This window comes from Microchirus variegatus, assembly GCF_963457635.1.
Source record: "Microchirus variegatus genome assembly, chromosome: 8".
Classification (NCBI taxonomy): domain Eukaryota; kingdom Metazoa; phylum Chordata; class Actinopteri; order Pleuronectiformes; family Soleidae; genus Microchirus; species Microchirus variegatus.
The window spans coordinates 17793716-17813190 of NC_139809.1; the positions used below are offsets into that span (position 1 = coordinate 17793716).

The window sequence follows — 19475 nt, forward strand, 5'->3', positions numbered from 1 at the left end:
TTTTATCAATATCTCAAGCCCAGACATATATTACTATTTAGGTAGAATGAAAATGACCGTCTCCAGCTAGCATCATCATCTCCTCCTCCCCACTCTCTCAGACAGTAAAGTGCTGAGGCTGTATGCAGGGTTTCTTTCTCCTCCTCACTGCTGAGGTCACTACTGATGACCTGCTTTATCTCCCACATCACAGATGACTCACTATGTCCTGTGGAAGTTGAGCCTATAGTAGAGCTTTTGGATATTGTGGGGCTACTCAATTCTAACATGAAAATAGTGACATCTTTGTGCAGTTGTAGGGCCTAATGCTGCGTTCCAGAGCCCATCCAAACAAATGGGATGTGGGACATATCCTACCTTAATTTTAATAGCTCCTACTTCAAAGCGTTCCAGCAATTGAAGTTGAATGTTAGAAAACATGGACGATCGCAGCGCTTTAGACTTATGTTTGAAGAGGCATTTTGACTGTCAGCAATTCAGTTTCTACTTGCATACACAAGCGAACCGTATATGTAAAAACGTTACATATCGATATCTAACGTCATGAGCATACTTTTACCGTAGCCCTACATATCTTCATGCCGATAGATAGCAACGACAACATAATTCCACGCCATAACATGAAAAACAAGTTGCGATAAAATTGCTGTGTCTAAAACAAGTCTACACGCAGAAAGTTTATAGCCTATTCGTGTAACTCCATGGGCGCCGCCATTATTCTCAGACGTAATTTTGGTGAAGTCGGGGTAGGTCGATCAGCCCCGACTTCGCGAGTAGGAGTTCCCACTTCCACAGGTATTCCAGTGCACTTTTTCTAGTTGTAGGTAGGATAAGTCCCACGTCCAACTGGTTTGGCTGGGCTCTGGAACGCAGCATTAGACAGATCTTCGGCTTTTGAGACATCCGTTTGTCCGTCTGTCTGTCTCTGGGTGACACACAGCCTCTTTCTCGATGGAAAAAAAAGTGATCACAGCAGTTTGTTAGAAAGACAAAACAGATTTAGTGTGGAGTGAGGGTCACCAGCTGTGTCCTGTGACTTCTGTCACCCACTGACCACTGTTGTCTCTCCCCTCAGGCAATGGCTTCCTAGATCCAAGATGGCTCCTTTCGGGATCAGCCAGACACTTGACCGGATGAAGCTGACGGAGGCTCGCTCCCCCCACACCCAAAAAGCTGTGCAGTTCGCCTTTAACAAAGCCATGAACCACCTGAACTGCATCAGCAGTGAGCTGGAGCCAAGCACCACTCGTACCACCACAGACTGAACCCTTCAACCCCAAAAAAGGAAAAAAAAAATAAACACAGCCACTGCGTAAATGCTGTGTTTCTGGGTCATACGCAACACCTGCACAAATATACGCACAAACAATACACTTGACATGTTGAGTAGATAGATTTGAACACCTCCCTGCACATCTGTCCCCCCCTGTCTGAAATACTGTAGCTTATGGCGGCTAACTAGTTTTTAAAAGAGCTATGCAATGGATACGACTCGGTTAGCGGGTGCAACATCACTCTAGCTGTGAGGACAGAAAATTCCCAGGTGTCCACCTGATGAATGTGTGGGAGTTTGAACTCCTTATTAATGTGCTGCAAGACTGCTGCAACAATCTCACTGCCATCAACCTGTGTGTGTGTGTGTTGACTTGGATTTATATCTTTGTAAGGTCCAAAAACATTTACAACCTATCTTAGTGGGGACATTTTGACCCTGTGAGGCGTTTTGACCCTGTGATGACATTTTGACCCTGTGGGGACACTTTGACCCTGTGGGGACACTTTGACCTTGTGGGAACATTTTGACCTTGTGAGGACACTTTGACCCTGTGAGGACATTTTGACCTTGTGATGACATTTTGACCCTGTGGGGACATTTTGACCTTGTGAGGACACTTTGACCCTGTGAGGACATTTTGTCTGGCCCCCGCTACTTTAAAGGGCTTTTTCGGGGGCAAAGGCCTGGTTTTAGGGTAAGGGTTAAGGTTAGGGTCAGGGGCTAGGGGGAGAATTCTGTCAATTACGTGTCCTCACTGAGATATAAAAACAAGCCTGTGTGTGTGTGTGTGAAAGCAGCAACTCCTGTAAATATCCTCTACAACGTCTGACACTAATTTATTTACTCCCTCAGTTCCGGTACATTGTCTTCACATGTTGTTCTTCACACGTTGTCTTCACATACTGTGTGTTCTGCACAGTATCTGTTGTGTGATCTTAACGTGTGTTCTTCACATGTTGTGCGTTCTTCACATGTCTGATTTTCATGTGTGTTCTTCACATGTTGTGTGTTCTTCAAGTGTTGGTCACATGTTGTGTGTTTCAGCTGGTGCTATCTCAACAGAGAAAAAAAACAATCATTCATACTGTATTAAAATATTTTATTTTACTTTTGTAACTTATTGGATTGTCAAGCTTCTCTCTCTCCTGTCATTGGCATTACTTTTTTTTTTTTACTTGTGTGTTTTAATTGGACATTTTGTTCATAATTCTTTGTTTTGTACATATTTAATATAAAAAGTTATATGGAAGAGCTCACAGTTAAAATTGCCTGAAGTGCATCGTTCAACCAAAAACCAGTTTCCCACTAACATGTTTTTTTAATCCACTTTCAGGTTTTCAGGCTTTTAGTTTGTGTGCTGTGATCGAGTCACATGATCATCTTTTCCATCTGCAGTGATCTACAGTCAGCGTATGTGCCTGTACTAATTTATTGTAAAGCAGTAAATGTATAATGCATTACTTTATAGAGTATTGTATTAAAATACTATGGGCACACTAAGAGCCACATGTGGAGGCCCCTGCTCTTCCACTGCTGTGTGTGTGTGTGTGTGTGTGTGTGTGTGTGAGTGTTTTATTTTAGGATTAATAGCATTAAATCTGACTGGTGAGGTGATAGTGTTTGCTGTTTTATTTTGGCGGTGCAGTGGCAGGAAGACTTTTGCATTGTGGATGTTTGGTGTAAATAGATTTGGTACTTTAGCTGATTCTCTGGGATAAACCACAGTTACAGCCAATGGGAGTGGAAACCAGCCAAGAGCAGGCTGGTGGGATTTTATACTAAAATACTGAAATTAAAATACATTATTGAATCACTGACTGCAAGTGTCCTCATTATTTAACCCACCTCTTCACTGTATTTATACAATTGTATTTACTCACAAAAAATGCTCGCTAAACGTGCCTTTGACGCCACCTACTGTTTCACGCCCTGCATCACTTGATGTACAGTCAGGGCTGTATATGATGACATTGACAGGCTTTTCAGCCTGAAGTCTGGAGTATTGGTATTGGGTTTTTTTTTAATTTCCAGGGGGCGCTCCCCTAGGGTGTCCTTCAAGCTCGAAACGCCACTGACACCGAGACAGTAGCCGAAGATGGAGACAGGTGAGAGATTGTTGGGCAGAACCATCGATAAAACTAAAGTGACCTGTGACACAGTTTATAGATAAGGAATAATGGAAGTTGTGATCCTGACCCTCGAGCTGAGGAATTCCTCAACATCACCAACAGTGACCAACTGTTGGTTTTCTCTCTCTCAAACATTTAAAGGTGCCATATGTAAGAATGTGGCCAAAAAGAGTTACTACATTCAAATTCAAAATACAGAGGTCTCTAAGGTTTCGTTTTCTGACGTAACTGGCAACCCGTGGTTGCTCGGCAGCTGAGACTCTACTGACAGCAATGATTGGTAGACGGCAGTAGGTGGCGCCACATGCCAGAACATGATTTCAAAACATAAACATGATTTGCAGTCTGCAAAATATTTTTTTTAATGCAAATATTTTGTCTGTACTGTTGTTGTTGAGTTCAGTTTGTTATATGAACATTATTCCTGAGTCTCTGTGACATATTAGGAGGATTTTATGGCCAGTTGCTTTAGATTTATTACATAATGCACCTTTAATCGCGATGAATCTAGATTAATGAAATTGAAAATGTGAGATTAATTTGTTATTTTCTTCTATCTATTGACATCCCTACGTTTTCAAACCAGTATAAAAATGACTGAAAAAACGGCGAACTCTCTCGTCCCACTGGAGACAGACGGGAGTGGGGCGGGGGCGGGGCCGAGGCGGCGCGGTGGCGCGGCGGCGCGGCCACTTGTTACTTCCGTGTTCCGAAGCATAGTCGGTGTTGCTAACGAGCGTAGCCAGCGTTAAATGTCGGAGGAAAACATATAATTGCCCTTTCATCGTGAGCTACGAGCCCGACGGACAGATGTCTGACAGCGGGGAAGACAAGGCAGAGGGACAGGAGACAGAGGGACAGGAGACAGCGGGAGAGCAGGAGCTCCAGGGCGCTGTGGGAGGACAAGGTATGTGAACTAACACACACACACACACCGAGCGAGCGACCTGCTTACTTCCGCCCCGTGGTAAAGGCGACTAGAATGGATTTATTCTGCTTTAATATTATTATGGTCTATGAATGTGAGTCTACGTGTCCATTCATTCCTACGACCACCGTCCAAACACCGGAGCTACAGCGACAGTTCGCCTAACAAACTCTGCTGGAAGAAGAAAGTTCCCTGTGTCCTGTGTGAGAGACTGCTGTGGGCTTACTGAGCCCATCAGAGGCGATTCTAGAGTCTGTAGGGGCCCTAAGCAATATTTCCCAGGGGGCTCTTCCAACAATTATGTTATAAATAATCTGACACCAACGAAAAATGTATGAGTTCAATTTCTTTTCTCTCGAAATGAATGAAATAACATGAAAAACCTTGTAATTAAAAAGTATGTGAACATATAAATGTAAAGAACAATAAAATACTGTAAATAGCTTTTAAAAAAACTATATAAACTTAGTAAAAAAAAAAAATTACACTGTAAAGAACCCACATTATAAAACAAAATAAATATATAGAACAATAACATACTGTAAATAACTGAAAAAAAACATGTATAAACTGAGTAAAAAATATATGCATTACACTGTAAATAATCCTCTTAATTTTCCAACTTGCAGAATGATAACTTCACACAGGTTAAAGTGAGGTGGGGCCCCTTTAGGGAGGTTTCCTACTGAAATGTCATTGCAAATCGCCCATTGTTTTTTAAGGGGGACAGGGAGGCGGCTGCTCACTGCACATTTCAGTAAAAACAGCCCTCAGGCTCCGAGTGTCGGGGGGCCCCCTATCAGCTCGGGGCCCCAAGCAGTTGCCTACTTTGCCTGTTCACAAGCTGCGCCTCTGGAGCCCATATGTGTCGCTGTGACACAGCTCACAGTGGATTAAAGTGCTTAAGTGCAGGTGGAAATGATCAAATGAAAGATTCACTGACTGTCACACAGTGAATGAACTCAACACTGCTTTATTCTTAATGTTATCGTGAACGCAAGTTTTTCAATATGGTTGCTGCCTATTGTGTTTTGGTGATTTTATCCATCAAAGGTCAATATCTTCATACTCTGATTAACAGTAAGACACTGAAGAGCTGTGTGGAGGAACAATCCTCCCCTTAATCCCCTCAAAAAGACTTGGAAAAGGACATCTCTCCATATTAAAACGTTAAACTTCATGCTTTAAACTAATACAGGGTAACATTTTTACCTGAACAATTATTGTATGTGTATGTAGTACTGTGGGTTAACCCTAATCCATGTGATGAATGATCATTTCTATTTTGGCAGTGTCTTCAGCCTCTGATCCAGGACAGACCACTAGGTACGCCAAACAAAATGTAAACAAGGAAAACGCCTTGGCAGAGCCAACGATACCAAAGCAATGATGCAGTCTGTTCATGCACGAGACAAAACAAGAGTGAACTGTGTGAAGGTTTTCAGTAGATGACGACGTGAGCTTCAAGTTTTTCTTCTTCCGTCTGGATTAGTAAATACATGGATGGTCATTTAGCGGCGTTACATCTGAGCTGATCATCAGAATTCTGCCTGGTTGATTCGGCACTTTGGTTTATACTATATATACTGTAATAGTATTACATTGCACACATTGAAGTAAAAACTTATATTTCTATCCAAGATACCAAAGTTACTTCAACAAGAGATCTGATAGTTATTGTGCCAATACCAGGTGGGAGAAGTGGGTCCATTTATGTCTCAGTCTGCTTTAGTGTTGGATTAGGGCTTGGTCAATCTTGCTCGTTGTCGAGTGACATTTCATTTCGACGATAACTTTATTGATAATGATAATGATAATGATAAGACTGATTATTTCTGTGATACGATACAACTGATTCTCTTACCGGGACAAAATAAGAAAGACAAAATGTGGCAAAGTGTCGGTGAAGAAGTTGGAGCCATGTATTGTGTGTGTGCATGGTCGTTATTAGACGTTAAGGAGAAGAGGAGTTGTGTTTGGCCCTGTTGCATATCCTGTCATAACAACGTTAGGGGCAGACCTCTTGAATTCGTGTTGCTTGTTGTGGCACGAGTGAATGCACAACATGATTAGATAGCATTAGATGTTTTCCCAGCATGTTTCCTACGCAGCATGGAAAAGTATTGAAAGTATGGAATTTAATTTGAGTAATTTCCAGGTCTGGATAAGTATGGAAAACGGGAAAAGAGTATGGAAAAATGTTTGTGTTGTTTCCAGACCATTATCTCACTTTCTAAAATTAAATATATTAATATATACAAATCAAAACACGTTACTAACACAACATAGCCTACCTGTAGATGATATGAAACTAATCAAGCTGCTGTAGAATGGTGTCAAGTTATCATGGTTGCTGTTCGCCATATGACTGATTCTCATTTATTTATTATTTTTCATACATGTCCATATAGAAAGTCAGTACAGAGTAGGCTGCCTAATAAATATCGTCTTATAGACCTCGTCTCACAAACCTCGTCTCACAGAACTTGTCTTATAGACCTCGTTTCATAGACCTTGTTTCATAGACCTCGTCTCATAGACCTCGTCTCATAGACCTTGTCTTATAGACCGCCCTTTTACCTTTTCCTTCCATCACACATCATTTCATTTTTCTCTCTTTTAGAAATAAATAAATACACATAGTATGAAGAGAGTTCCTGAAATATTAATGTGATTATATGTGTATATATATATGGCTATCATATGATATAAGAACAGTATATCGTATTAAAGAACATTTCCATATCACCCAGCTCTACGTCAGGTAAACAAGTTCTGTGTTTGTTTTTTTTATTCCATTTGAAAGTTTGGTTTTTCAGTTATTCAACACCTTATATCTTTTCATTCTAACTTTCTTTTCCTCCCTAACATGCAGCACTTTGATAATTTATTATTATTATAATTATTATTATTATATTTTCATTATTATTATTATTATTATGCAGTCACTGGTTAATCGTTTTTGTTTCAGATGTCATTGACGATCCAATCCTTGAGCAGGGAGCAGTGGTTCTTAGAGGGTAAGTCCTTTTATGTCAGAATCAGTTTACTATTCAAATCATCAATATATTCATTCTTTATAATATACATTTCAGTTAATATATGTATGTGGCTATAGTATCAATACCACATGTGGCCCCCCAATCGATTACATGCGGCCCCCCACTTAATATTATGTTATAATGAAAACGTGGCCCACAACCTCACTGTCTTTTAAACACAGTGTGTACCTTAGACACAGCTGCCACCGAGGTGATAGACTATAATATATTATATGTTTGCTAGTAATGTTATTTATAACAGTAATAATAAGACATTTGGTCATAATTATCCCATTATTAAATGTATCATATACAACATTCAATTACATACATAAATATACTTGTTGGGGCCCGACCCACGAATGGCAGTGGCCGAAATGGCTCTGGTACAAATTTTACCGTCCTGCCGTCTTTTATAAAACATTCTAATTTTCTCTATAATAGGCTATGTATAACTTTAAAAACATTTGAATAACAGACATTATTCTCAAGGGAAAACAAGGTGACTTCTGCTGCTAATAACTTACTTTTATATAACTTCTATGTAATTGTCTATCAAACGTTTCTTTGACGTTGTCGCTTTACTGTTGACAACTATATCACATCATATACTGTGTGAGCAGAAATACATTTTTTGTCTTTCTCGGTCAAGAATGCACTTCCTTCAAATATTCTTTCTACTACACAGATGAGCCAGTTTTAATAAACCTTCTCCTTGACTGGGTTATTTGAGTCAGTGTATTTTGTAGTAATGCAGCTGCGCCACAAGGTGGTGATGGCTACATTTGCAGTACCTGTAGTTACACAATGTGAGTGCTCCCATGTATTGCACAGCACCACTGGCAAGACAGTGGGAACTTAATTTCAGATTTAAATAATAGTTTTACTTTCATTCAGGAGAGACTTTGAAAATTAAAGTGCTAAAGATTTCCTCAACAGTGAGGGAGGTTGCTGGTGGTTGGCAGAAAGATTACTTCAGCACAACAGACTCACACCACTGTCACACCACAATGTACATTTCAATATTGATTAGTTTACACAAGTTTTATTAGTAAATGGTTTGTATTTATATAGCGCCTCCAGCTCTGGGTTTGGCTGCTTCAGGGCCCAACCCTCTACTGAGGGTATGCACTTCGGGAGTCAGGGGTGCAATTCTGAATGCCAGGGCGCCATCTACTCGGATTCAGTGTGAAAACATGTGGAAGCTGTTCTCTGACTGGTGCAGGGATAAGGCAGTAGACCCAGTGTGTTGCTCTGTGGCGACTGTTCTTGAGTTTCTGCAGTCTCTGCTGGATGGTGGTTGCTCTCATTCCACTTTGAGAGTCTATGCGGCTGCTATTTCTTCCTGAAAATGAAATGGTCGATGGTGCCACAGAGTGGTGCCCCTCTTCCTCAGGGGTGAGTGAGGTGGGTGTTGGATTCTTTGTGACCTTGTTGGTATGAGTCATCCAGTGCTTTACGCACCGCCTCTGACGGTCAGTAAAGATGAAATAGAACAAAATATACGATGTAACTACGGTTCTATGAATCCTGGATGACCGCCAGAGCGTCCCGTCACTCAGAATCCTTGTGTTTTCGCAAGAAGATTCAGGGAACAGATCCTCTAACGACCCCGGTGTCACATGGGGGGGTCATAGGTGACTATGTTGGTATTAGGTACTCGAAATGCGCATGCGTGAGATGGAGATATCCAGGATTCATAGAACCGTAGTTACATTCGTAACTTTCATGCTACAACATATGACTCTACAGCTATGAGTCATACACTCCATAAATCTGGACTTTATGGAAGAGTGGCAAGAAGAAAGCCACTAAAATGAAAGCCGTAAGAATTCCCATCTGCAGTTTGCCACAAACCATGTGGAAAAAGGTGCTCTGGTGTCAGCTGACACCAACATTTAACTTTGTGCTCTTAATGCTATGTATGGAGAAATGTGTTAGGTTGGTCAATTTTATTGAGAAGGGTTCAGTGTTATGTAAGGTTGGAAATTACATATGTTGTTGGAAAAATGGATCCAGACAAAGTCAGATGATAATTTCATAGCTTTGTCAATGGTTCAAACTGGGAACCTGGAGATTAAGCGTATGTTCCATTTAACAACCTTAACAGCTCTCTGTACACTGAGGCAATCATGTAGAATTTGATGAGAGATATGGAGCTTTCTTTTTGTTGACATGCACATGGGAGAGCACAGATGGAGTCATTTATTCATAAATATTATGATATTATCTTCCTATGAATTGTCCTTCTCTCCGAGTGAATATGTGTTCTGTACAAGAGACGTCTCTATTCTTGTCTTCGTGTGTCATAGGTATGTGATTGAGCGAATCGCCGCAGAGGACCCTGGCCGGGAGGTCCACTCTGAGGATTTGGGAGGTCAACCCAACGAACTACAGGATCCACACATCAAGGAAGTGGTTCTACAGCTGCTCAAGATTGCAGAAGAAATGAATAGGAACGCTGAGTTGCAACAGTAAGCTTTACTCAATGTTTTCATTGGTTAATCCAGCAGCATAACATAAATCAGTGATTTTTTTTTTCTTTTTTATAGTAATAATTAAAAAGCTACAGTCCATAAATGTTGAGACAATTCTCTTCTTTTTGGCTCTACAGTATACACCATTACAATGGATTTGAAATGAAACAAACAAGATGTGCTTTAACTGCACACTTTCTGCTTTAATTTGAGGGTTTTTACATCCAAATCAGGTGAACGGTCAAATGGTCGGAATTACAACACTTTCTATATGTGCATCCCACTTTTAAGGGGACCAAAAGTAATTGGACAATTGACTGAAAAGCCATTTCATGAACAGGTGTGGGCTATTCCTGTGTTATGTCATTTTCAGTTAAGCAGGTAAAAGTTCTGGAGTTGATCCCAGGAGTGACATTTGCATTTTGAATCTGTTGCTGTTAACTCTCAATATGAAATCCAAGGAGCTGTCATTCAAAAGCTCCTTGCAAAACAATCCCATCAGAGAAATAGCAAAAACATTAGATTTGGCCAAATCAACTGTTTGGAACATTCTTAAAAAGAGAGAATGCACCGGTGAGCTCAGCAACACCAAAGGACCTGGAAGACCACAGAAAACCACTGTGGTGGACGACAGAAGAAAAAAAACCCTCTCCAGGAGGAAGGTGTATGTGTTTCAACGTCAACAATTAAAAGAAGACTTCACCAGATTGAATACAGAGGGATGAAACCCAGAGTCTGGTGATGTCTATGCCATCCAGACTTCAGGCTGTAATTGACTGCAAAGGATTCGCAACCAAGCATTAAACAATGAAAGTTTGATTTATGATTGTTTAGTTTGTCCCATTAGTTCTGGTCCTCTAAAAAGTGGGAGGCACTTATAGAAAGTGTTGTAATTCCTAAATCATTCACTTGATTTGGATGTAAATCTGAATTAAAGCTGAAAGTGTGCAGTTAAAGCACATTTCAAATCCATTGTAGTGGTGTATAGAGCCAAAAAAAGAGAATTGTGTCGATGTCCCAATATTTATGGACCTGACTGTACATGGCAGGGTATTGGCTCGACCATTTGCCTCACAGCAGGAAGGTCACCAGTTGGAAACCCAGTTCTCCAGTGCTTGTGGTCTTTTATCCAGGCGCTCCAGTTCCCTCCCACAGTCCCAAAGCATGCAGACATTCTAAATGGACTGGAAGGTTTATATGTGAGAGTGAAGGGTTGTTTGTGATGGACTGGTGACCTTTCCACGGTGCCCAATGGTGGACCATTGTAGAATCATTTGTAACTTCAGACTTTGAATTTGTCTCTTTCTTTCTGACAGATTGATCAACCAGGTCCAGGGAGACTGTGCTCAGGACATCTTCATGAAGGTGGCCAGGAATATCTTTGCTGATGGAATCAACTGGGGCAGAATAGTGGCACTCTTCCATTTGGCCTACAGACTCATACACAAGGTAACATAGTGAAGCAGATGTCTACACACACATCACAATCCTCTGTACACGAGTCAATCATATTGTCACCTCCATCACCCCTCATCATAAGCCTTCATTCACAGACCTGTCCGTTACTTCACTGTAATGTCCATTAATCTTTTTGTGATTTACTTTACTGCTCAGCTTTGACTGTTTAAAGGTGATTTCTCATCCTGAAAAATGGTACATTCCGTGACTCTTTTTCTGCATCAGAGCAGCACACACATACAAACAATGATCAGATATGGTTCTGAGTCTGACGTGTGTGTATGTATGTATGTATATTAGGGATGCAACGGTATGGTTTCCCCACGGTTCGGTATGTATCGCGGTTTTTGGGGCCATGGTATCACTACGGTGTTGATATCTTAATATAAAACTGCTCGGACTAGCAAAGGCAATATTACATTGTAAAAATAATGAAAAGAACAGATATAATCAAACCACAAACTTTATTTAAACAATAGTGCACTATCAGATCAAATGAAACAGCAAACATGACGATCACACATTTTAAATGCCAGGAGGAAAAGGTAGCCATGGTGAAATGGCCTTACCTTCTAACCATAGTGTTTTAAAATTAGGTTTTTATTACTATTTGTAATTTAATGTAATTTACGTGTTCCGTGCATGTATATTTGTGCTTTGTGTGCTCTTACTGCTGCAAAGCTAATCGCCCCCTTGGGGATAAATAAAGACATTGATTGATTGATTGATTGATTGATTGATGAAACCACACAAATTCAAAATAAATAAAGTTTAGTGCTACACAACAAAAATAAACACCGTGCTGCTCCAAGTGAAAGAGACGCTTGCTCTGCTAAATCTAGGGACACATTTGCCAAGTACCTCGGTCAGGGACACTGACAGGAGCATCACCCTAACACATTTGATCCAATGAAAATGTCCCAAAGACACACTGAGCATGACTTGTTACCTAGTCAGGGACACATGTCACATGTTTACCATAGACTACAGATTAAGATGCACAGAACGTTGGTTTGTGTAGCTGATGGCTGTCTTGACTGTGTCTTTGTGTTTTACAGTCACTGACCACCAACCATTTAGAGAACATCAGAACAGTCATCAGTTGGGTTCTCCAGGTCATCAAAGACATGCTCTACTCCTGGATAGTACAGCAGGGAGGCTGGGTAAGTGACGCATTAAGGCCTCTACATTGTCCACAAGAACAGAGAAATGTCTTCTTGTGTTTGAGGAGGAAAGAAGAAGAACATGGTCAGTTCTGCTCAGGATGTCATAGAACTCCTCGTAGAGAATGTCACACATTTACACTTTAACCACGTCCACTCGGGCTGTTCAACCAATTACGGGAGTCGAATATAATTTGAATATTAAAAAATCGCAGGGTTTACAGCTGCTCCTCAGAATGACATGAGACTGATTCATGAGAGAAAGCTCCTAAAATCACCACAGCACTCTCTGAGACTTCTCTGTTCATGAATTCTCTCTGAAATTGTTAAATTGTCAGAAAATAGAAACATTAGATAGGTAATAAAATAATTAATTCAGTCTGCGCTTTGACTTCCTAGAATGAATTAATCACCATCAGTCACTTGTTGTTTTAGCATGACCACAATGACCATATAATATAATTAATCACCTTATTGGAACACATCCGGAATATAAGGCAAATATGGTTATAGTTTGGAAAGAAAGGAAAAAATCCAGCCGTGACCTGCTCTTCCACTTGAACCCTGGCTCTCTTAAACCCGGACTAGAACCCCTATTAATGTGACTGTTAAAACCTGTGTTTCTTCTACTATTACATGCTGTCACGTGCTGTGGGAAAGCGTCTATAACACCAGGTCTATTTAAGAATTACATACACATGTTGTATTAGTTGAACTAATATAAATATGAAGATCCTAAACAAGATGCAAAAACTATTCATTTTCTTTTCCTAGGAGGGGGTGATCCGTGGCTTCTCTCGGTGGAGGACAGTAGCAATGGTAGCATCAGTGGTCCTGGCAGTCACCTTTGTTTACTACAGGAAGACACACTGAGGCCGCATTCCCATCTCAAATCATTTTTTACTGTATATCAATTACAACCATCACTCATTCACCACAGGAGCTCGTGTTAGGTTATGTTGTGGACTGACTTTTTCAGGTATCTACCGTCACTTTCCCAAAGCTGACGTGACTCATATGATTTTTTTTTTAACTGTCAATCAGGGCTGTGTGTGGATGGAGAATCCAATCATCAATTCCAATTTACAAATCAGATTAGTGGACTTAGATCACCACACACGCTGTAGGTATCACGTCCGTCACCGTGTGAGTGATGTTGTCATGAGTCTGCACTGGACGGCAACAAACGAAGAAGAGTTTGCTCATGGTCTCAGAGGACGGGGCATGGAAGTCGGACGCGAGACACTTGTGGTTGATGAATGTGACCAATCAAATCTGACCTGTATGAAAGTGGCTGCCATTACAGCCAACTGTGTCATTTCTTCAGTTTGTTCATGAGAACAGTGGCTGCAGTGGCTGTCAGCAGGTCATGTCTTATAGGTGTCTGAAGACCTAAACCCCCCCCCCCCCGAGACCTGGAGCCTCATTTATAAAAATGTGCGCAGGATTCAAGTCACTATTGTATTTTAAGTGCTCATGCATATAAATATTCTTATTTTTAAAAGCATGCACATGCATGTCCCACTTTACTTTTATTGTCCACTGTCAACTCATAGGTGTGAGTGAATGTTTGTTCATCTCTACATGTCCACAGGGTGACTTTGCCTTTAATGTGACCCAAAGGTGGAGGATAAAGCTGTAGGCGATGATGGTAAAGAGGAAATCAAGGTAGTGGTGAAGTGGAAAAGTGTTGCCTATATCAGATTTACATTCTTCACAACAAAAGAGAATCTTTTGTAACATGGGAATGAAATGAAACCCAAAACATGAAAATACCATTATAATAATAATAATAATAATATATGTAAAATTCTCAGCTTACGTACAAGAGTCTATCTTCTGTGAAGGTCTGCACGTTTCCCATCCAGCTGCTTTTTTCTAAATACAAAGTGTTTTTTGTTCGTACGCACACTTTATAAAGGAGGCCCCACATATCGGGTCCATTCCTTTTAAGTCTTGGTCAGATTTGGAGTGGTCATAAAAAAATGTGAAAAGACCTGGAACTACATCTGCATTTTAATTAGTACAACTTCCAAATGCTGGGAAAAGTGGTTTGACACCATCTTGTTCTCACTTTTAAATATGAAATCCAGACTCGACATCACTGGTGTGAACTGCCATAAAACTTCACCACCGACTCAACTCAACTTAACATAATGGCCATGACTTTTATTTGTTTCTATGTTTGATTAAGAACCAGAAAAAAAACATTTTATAATGGTTTCTTACACAAAGTTCTTAAGTTCACATGATTTTCAAAGGACTAAACCACTGACTGCTGTGTGTGAACTTTTCTTGTCTTTTTGGGTGGGGGTGAACACACTGGATCTTTGATTTCACACTATTAAAAATATTCATATTTATTAAGAATACAGTATGTTAAATTAAAACGTATCTGAGAGAAATGTCTTCAGTCTCATGTGGGTAAAAAAAACAACTCCTCCTCTCCAGGAAAATAGATCTTTCCACCAGCAGAGTGTGTGATGTACAAATGCTTCTGTAGAGTGGGAGGACATAATATTAAACTACAGCACAATCCACAACTACTAACTAATACCTGCCTGAGCTATCTATAAGTCTCTCTTTAGAGAACACGACCTCTGCAATAAAAGATCAACAATATCGTTTCCATAGTAACAAGAACTGACTCCATGTGTGATGGACATAAACAACAGGGACTCACACTAGTAACTGGACTAAACTGGTGTCTGGGGGGATTCAGCTTGTTTTGATGTATTTGTTCATTCGTTATCTTTGTCATGTTGTAAAAACAATACAATATGTACAGTAGCTATTAACAAACACATGTTCAGAGTAAATGATATTTGTATTCATTTATGACAATATTGAATTTAAATGTCTTGTTTGTTTGCTCAGGGATGGCAGATGTAAATGTAGCCTTTTAGCTGAGTCTGAAACAATTGTTCAAATTGTTTTGTTTTGTCTCTGAAACTAAACAATAAAAATAATGTGAAAAGGAATTTGACGCCAAACTCAAAACAAAAAACAGGGCTGCAGTTGCATTTCTTTGTACTGATAAGTAAATCTCGTTGTACAACTTGTATAATGACAATAAAGGCATTCTATTCTATTCTATAAAGGGGTTTGTGAAGGTGTGGTTACATCCAGTATGTTAGTGCAGAGCGACACTGCAGCGCCATGTTTACAACCTGCAGGCAGCCATGGTCACTGTGGATGGAGATGCATCACAGCTGCCTTGTGGGTCATCTTGCTTTTCATCTGTTGATCCAGACATCAATGCTGCCACTTGGTGACATCATCAGACGGCACAATGTATGTTTCCATGGTTATGCCGACGACACACAACTGTACATTTCTGCTGAAACAAATGATGCTACATCATCACTACAAATGCATGAGCGATAACTTCTTAAAGCTAAACGAAGGCAAACAGATAGAGAGATGCTGTCCACTAAACTGGGGAAATTGGCTCCCAGGATTAAATCTGAGGTTATAAATCTCGGCATTATATGGGATCCAGATCTTAATTTCCAGTCCCACATTAATAAGGTGACAAAGACATCATTCTTCTACCTTAGAAATATTGCTTAAAGGTGCATTATGTAATAAATCTTAAGCAACTGGCCATAAAATCCTCCTAATATGTCACAGAGACTCAGGAATAATGTTCATATAACAAACTGAACTCAACAACAACAACAGCACAGCCAAAATATTTGCATTAAAAATATATTTTGCAGACTGCAAATCATGTTTATGTTTTGAAATCATGTTTTGGCATGTGGCGCCACCAACCGCCGTCTACCAATCATTGCAGTCAGTAGAGTCTCAGCTGCCGAGCAACCACAGGTTGCCAGTTACGTCAGAAAATGAAACCTAAAAGACCTTGGTATTTTGAATTTGAATGTAGTAAGTGGTTTTGGCCACATTCTTACATATGGCACCTTATGTTTGACCATTTATAAATGAAAAAGATGCTGAAAACTAATACATGCCTTTATCTCAAGCAGACTTGACTATTGTAATGGACTTTTTCCACATCCAATACTCTGCTGCTTGTTTATGAACCAGGAAGAGGGAGCGTATGAGTGCAGTCTCTGCTCCTCTGCTCTACACTGGCTCACTTTAACATTTAGAGTTGGCTTTAAAGGTGAAGTAAGTAGTTTATAGTGCCATCTAGAGGAGAGGCTGAAGTTTACAACAAAGAACTGCTCCTCTGCTCACCCCCTCCCTTCCCTGAGCGCTACGGTATCCGCAGCTGGTCAAATGTCGTCCTCGTCGTCTTTCTCCGTGTCAGCAGATGAGGTTCGTGAGGTGAGGGAGAGGGCGAGCTACCACGGCCGTAGCAGACGAAGCGGAGAGAGAGGAGGCGGGACTTCCGCTACTTGTTCTCTCGCGTTTGTCCTTACAGGCTCCGGTAGAAACATGGCGTCTCTCTGCTAACAGTGGCTATGCAACAGCGGACCGCGACCATGTTATTTTACATGACTTTTTGAAACACTACGAAAATGAAACAAAGAATATTATACAGCGAGTAGACAATGCAGGAGCACATAATATGTATAAAAGAGTGGATTTTGGGTCATATAAACCCATAAATACTACACAGTGTCCCTTTAAGTGCTTCCTCCTTGTTTATTTGAGGTCAAAAGAAAAATGGGGATGGTGCCTTTTTTACTTGCGCCTCTAAACTTTGGAACACACTAACCTTAGATATCAGGGAAGCCAGCTCCCGAGATATTTATAAAAGAAGACTTTAAACTTTTTTACTCTAGCCTTTATCTATAGCTCCTTTTTTATTCCACCCTGTGTTGTGTTTTATTTGCATTTTTAGTTTATAATGGAGCCACACCTGGGCTGATGGCAGCGCTGTGCAGAACTGGGACTCTCTACTGGGCATCCAGTCTCCCAGGATGGCTCTGGAGGCAGAGGCTCAGCACTCAGCTTGCACACAGCTGACAGGAACACCCTTTTACCACACCTGTGTAAAGGTCCTCAACAGGAAGGGACTGAGTGACAGAGTGGAGATGGAGTGGAGGGTTTTACACGGTGTCATCGCCATGTTATTAATTCTGGTGTTTGAAAGCAGAGGCCTTTGTGCCTCCTTCATGAGAAAGTGTGGACATAAAAAAAAGTAAGTGTATCAACAGCTTTTAGACCTTTTATTTCTGGCAAAGCCAAGCTGGCACTTTGTGGAACCAGAAAAACTAAATGAAAAAAAAATGCAAGTCAAGAAGCAGCCTCAGTGTGGCGCTGTAACACCACATGCAGACAGAGGTTTTATTCTACACACAACTTAATACACTACTTAATAGGCTGCAAACCGACAAAGCATACGGGTTCTGATGATCAGTTACAGATGAAGACAAACAAATAAAAGATTAACTGTATACAAAAAGTGCTTGGTTCAACAAAGCTTTGACGACATTAACACTTTCAAACTGCACACACTGAATAACTGCTAGAAAGTTCTACAATGGAGGTGATGAATAGTTTTAAAAACATGGTGCTCCAAAAACAGTCTTTAAAGAAGCACATTTTCTTTGTGACTGATTTGTTTATTTGAAGAATATTTATCTGAAGCACGTTAGCACACTAATGTTGTTCTGTATCCTGTGAAAATGGAAAAACAGTGTTTTTGTACATCTTATGTTATGGTGCATTAACTGGTGAGTGAGTATGGATCCAGAGTGCTGCTCCAGATCCTGCCAGATAAACACAAATTACTTTATAACATACCTCTGATGAACATTAGACTTATCATAATCATCCTTTCTGTCTCATATTTCTTACACTTATTTTATTACCAAAGTATGTGTGATACTTTGTCCAGTGGAGAAAGGGTGTATTTTTACTTTGGTGGTTTAACTCAACTCAACTCAACTTTATTTATAGAGCGCTTTAGGCAGCTAAAGCTGGTACAAAGTGCTTAACAGTACAATAAATAAAACATGGCACATAAAAACAATAAAACTATAAAACAGTAACAATGTTTAAATAATAAAAGTTTTAAGTTTGGTTTGATCTGGCTGTTTACGTTTATGGTGTCTTTCCCTCTCTTGTAGCTACTTTTGGAGCAGCTCGCTTTCAGTTTACATTATTCATAGTAAATAAACGACCGGGTTTGTCTCACCTTTTAAATCATTTTAAATAAGGTGCATTAGAGAGGAAACGCAGCAGGATGACAGAAGAAGGCATAAGGAACAATGATATGGAGTTACTGAAGCCTGAGGTCACCAAAGACTGGAAGAAATGATAGAACTGACTCACATGGTGGACAATGCAGAAGATTGCAGTCAATTTATTGATTCAGGGCCAACAGATGCGTTTTCAAGTAGGGAAGCTACACTCAGGCTGGCACAGGTGTTGAATTACAACATTCAATCAAAGACAATCAAAGATTTAATAGCAAACCCACAGAGAATCATGACTGGCTCCGAAAGAAAGTGACTAGAACGGATGTTTTTTCTTTCTTAAACAAATCTCTCTAAATGTTTCATTAAATACATTAACACATTAAAGTTGTTTAATTAAATCCAAGACGACACAACGACATCCTGATATATTGAAAACTACCTTCACATCTCCTGCACTCATAAGCACATGTCCATCAAAAAAAAAAAGCAAATATGTGCGAAAAGGAAAGATAAGGTGGCCTAGTTGGAGCCAACATGGCTGCTACATGCTCTTTCTTCTGTGCTGTGGACAATCATCGTCATTAGTCAATAAAAGAAAATGAGATCCTGCATTGATGCACTTGTTAGATCAAACACAAAAAGCTGTTATTAATATCAGCCTGAAGTGAAACATTTCATGAATCAACTCCAGTAAAACTATTTACACTTTATAGTACTTTCTGTTTGTTAGAAATATAATAGCTGCTTTGTAAATATGTTGTTATTACTCATATTAGCTTGTGTGACATACAGTAAAACGTTCAAAAAGTACATTCACTTGCAATAACAGTTAATACAGAAGTAACTGTACTTAGTTAATAATGAGCCAACAGTTACATGTGCTG

General features: G+C 40.0%; 2 protein-coding genes across 2 annotated transcripts in view; both read left to right on the forward strand.

The window, feature by feature from the left end:
• The window catches only part of LOC310931132 (bromodomain-containing protein 1-like), a gene marked incomplete at its 3' end in the record, with an annotated part of 17287 nt that extends 16197 nt beyond the window's left edge, over positions 1–1090 (forward strand). The window contains exon 12 of the mRNA XM_083894242.1: positions 1076–1090. Coding sequence (XP_083750368.1) covers positions 1076–1090 — 15 coding nt within the window. The remainder of the gene's footprint in view (positions 1–1075) is intronic.
• A 3125-nt stretch (positions 1091–4215) lies between these two features.
• On the forward strand, positions 4216–13582 carry LOC310931133 (apoptosis regulator BAX; the record flags this gene model as incomplete). Its single annotated transcript, XM_083894243.1, has 6 exons — positions 4216–4312; positions 7305–7353; positions 9687–9848; positions 11168–11300; positions 12368–12472; positions 13247–13582. The coding sequence occupies 6 exons, from the start codon at positions 4216–4218 to the stop codon at positions 13343–13345; spliced, it is 645 nt and encodes a 214-aa protein (XP_083750369.1). The 3' UTR covers positions 13346–13582.
• Between the last annotated feature and the right edge of the window lie 5893 nt (positions 13583–19475).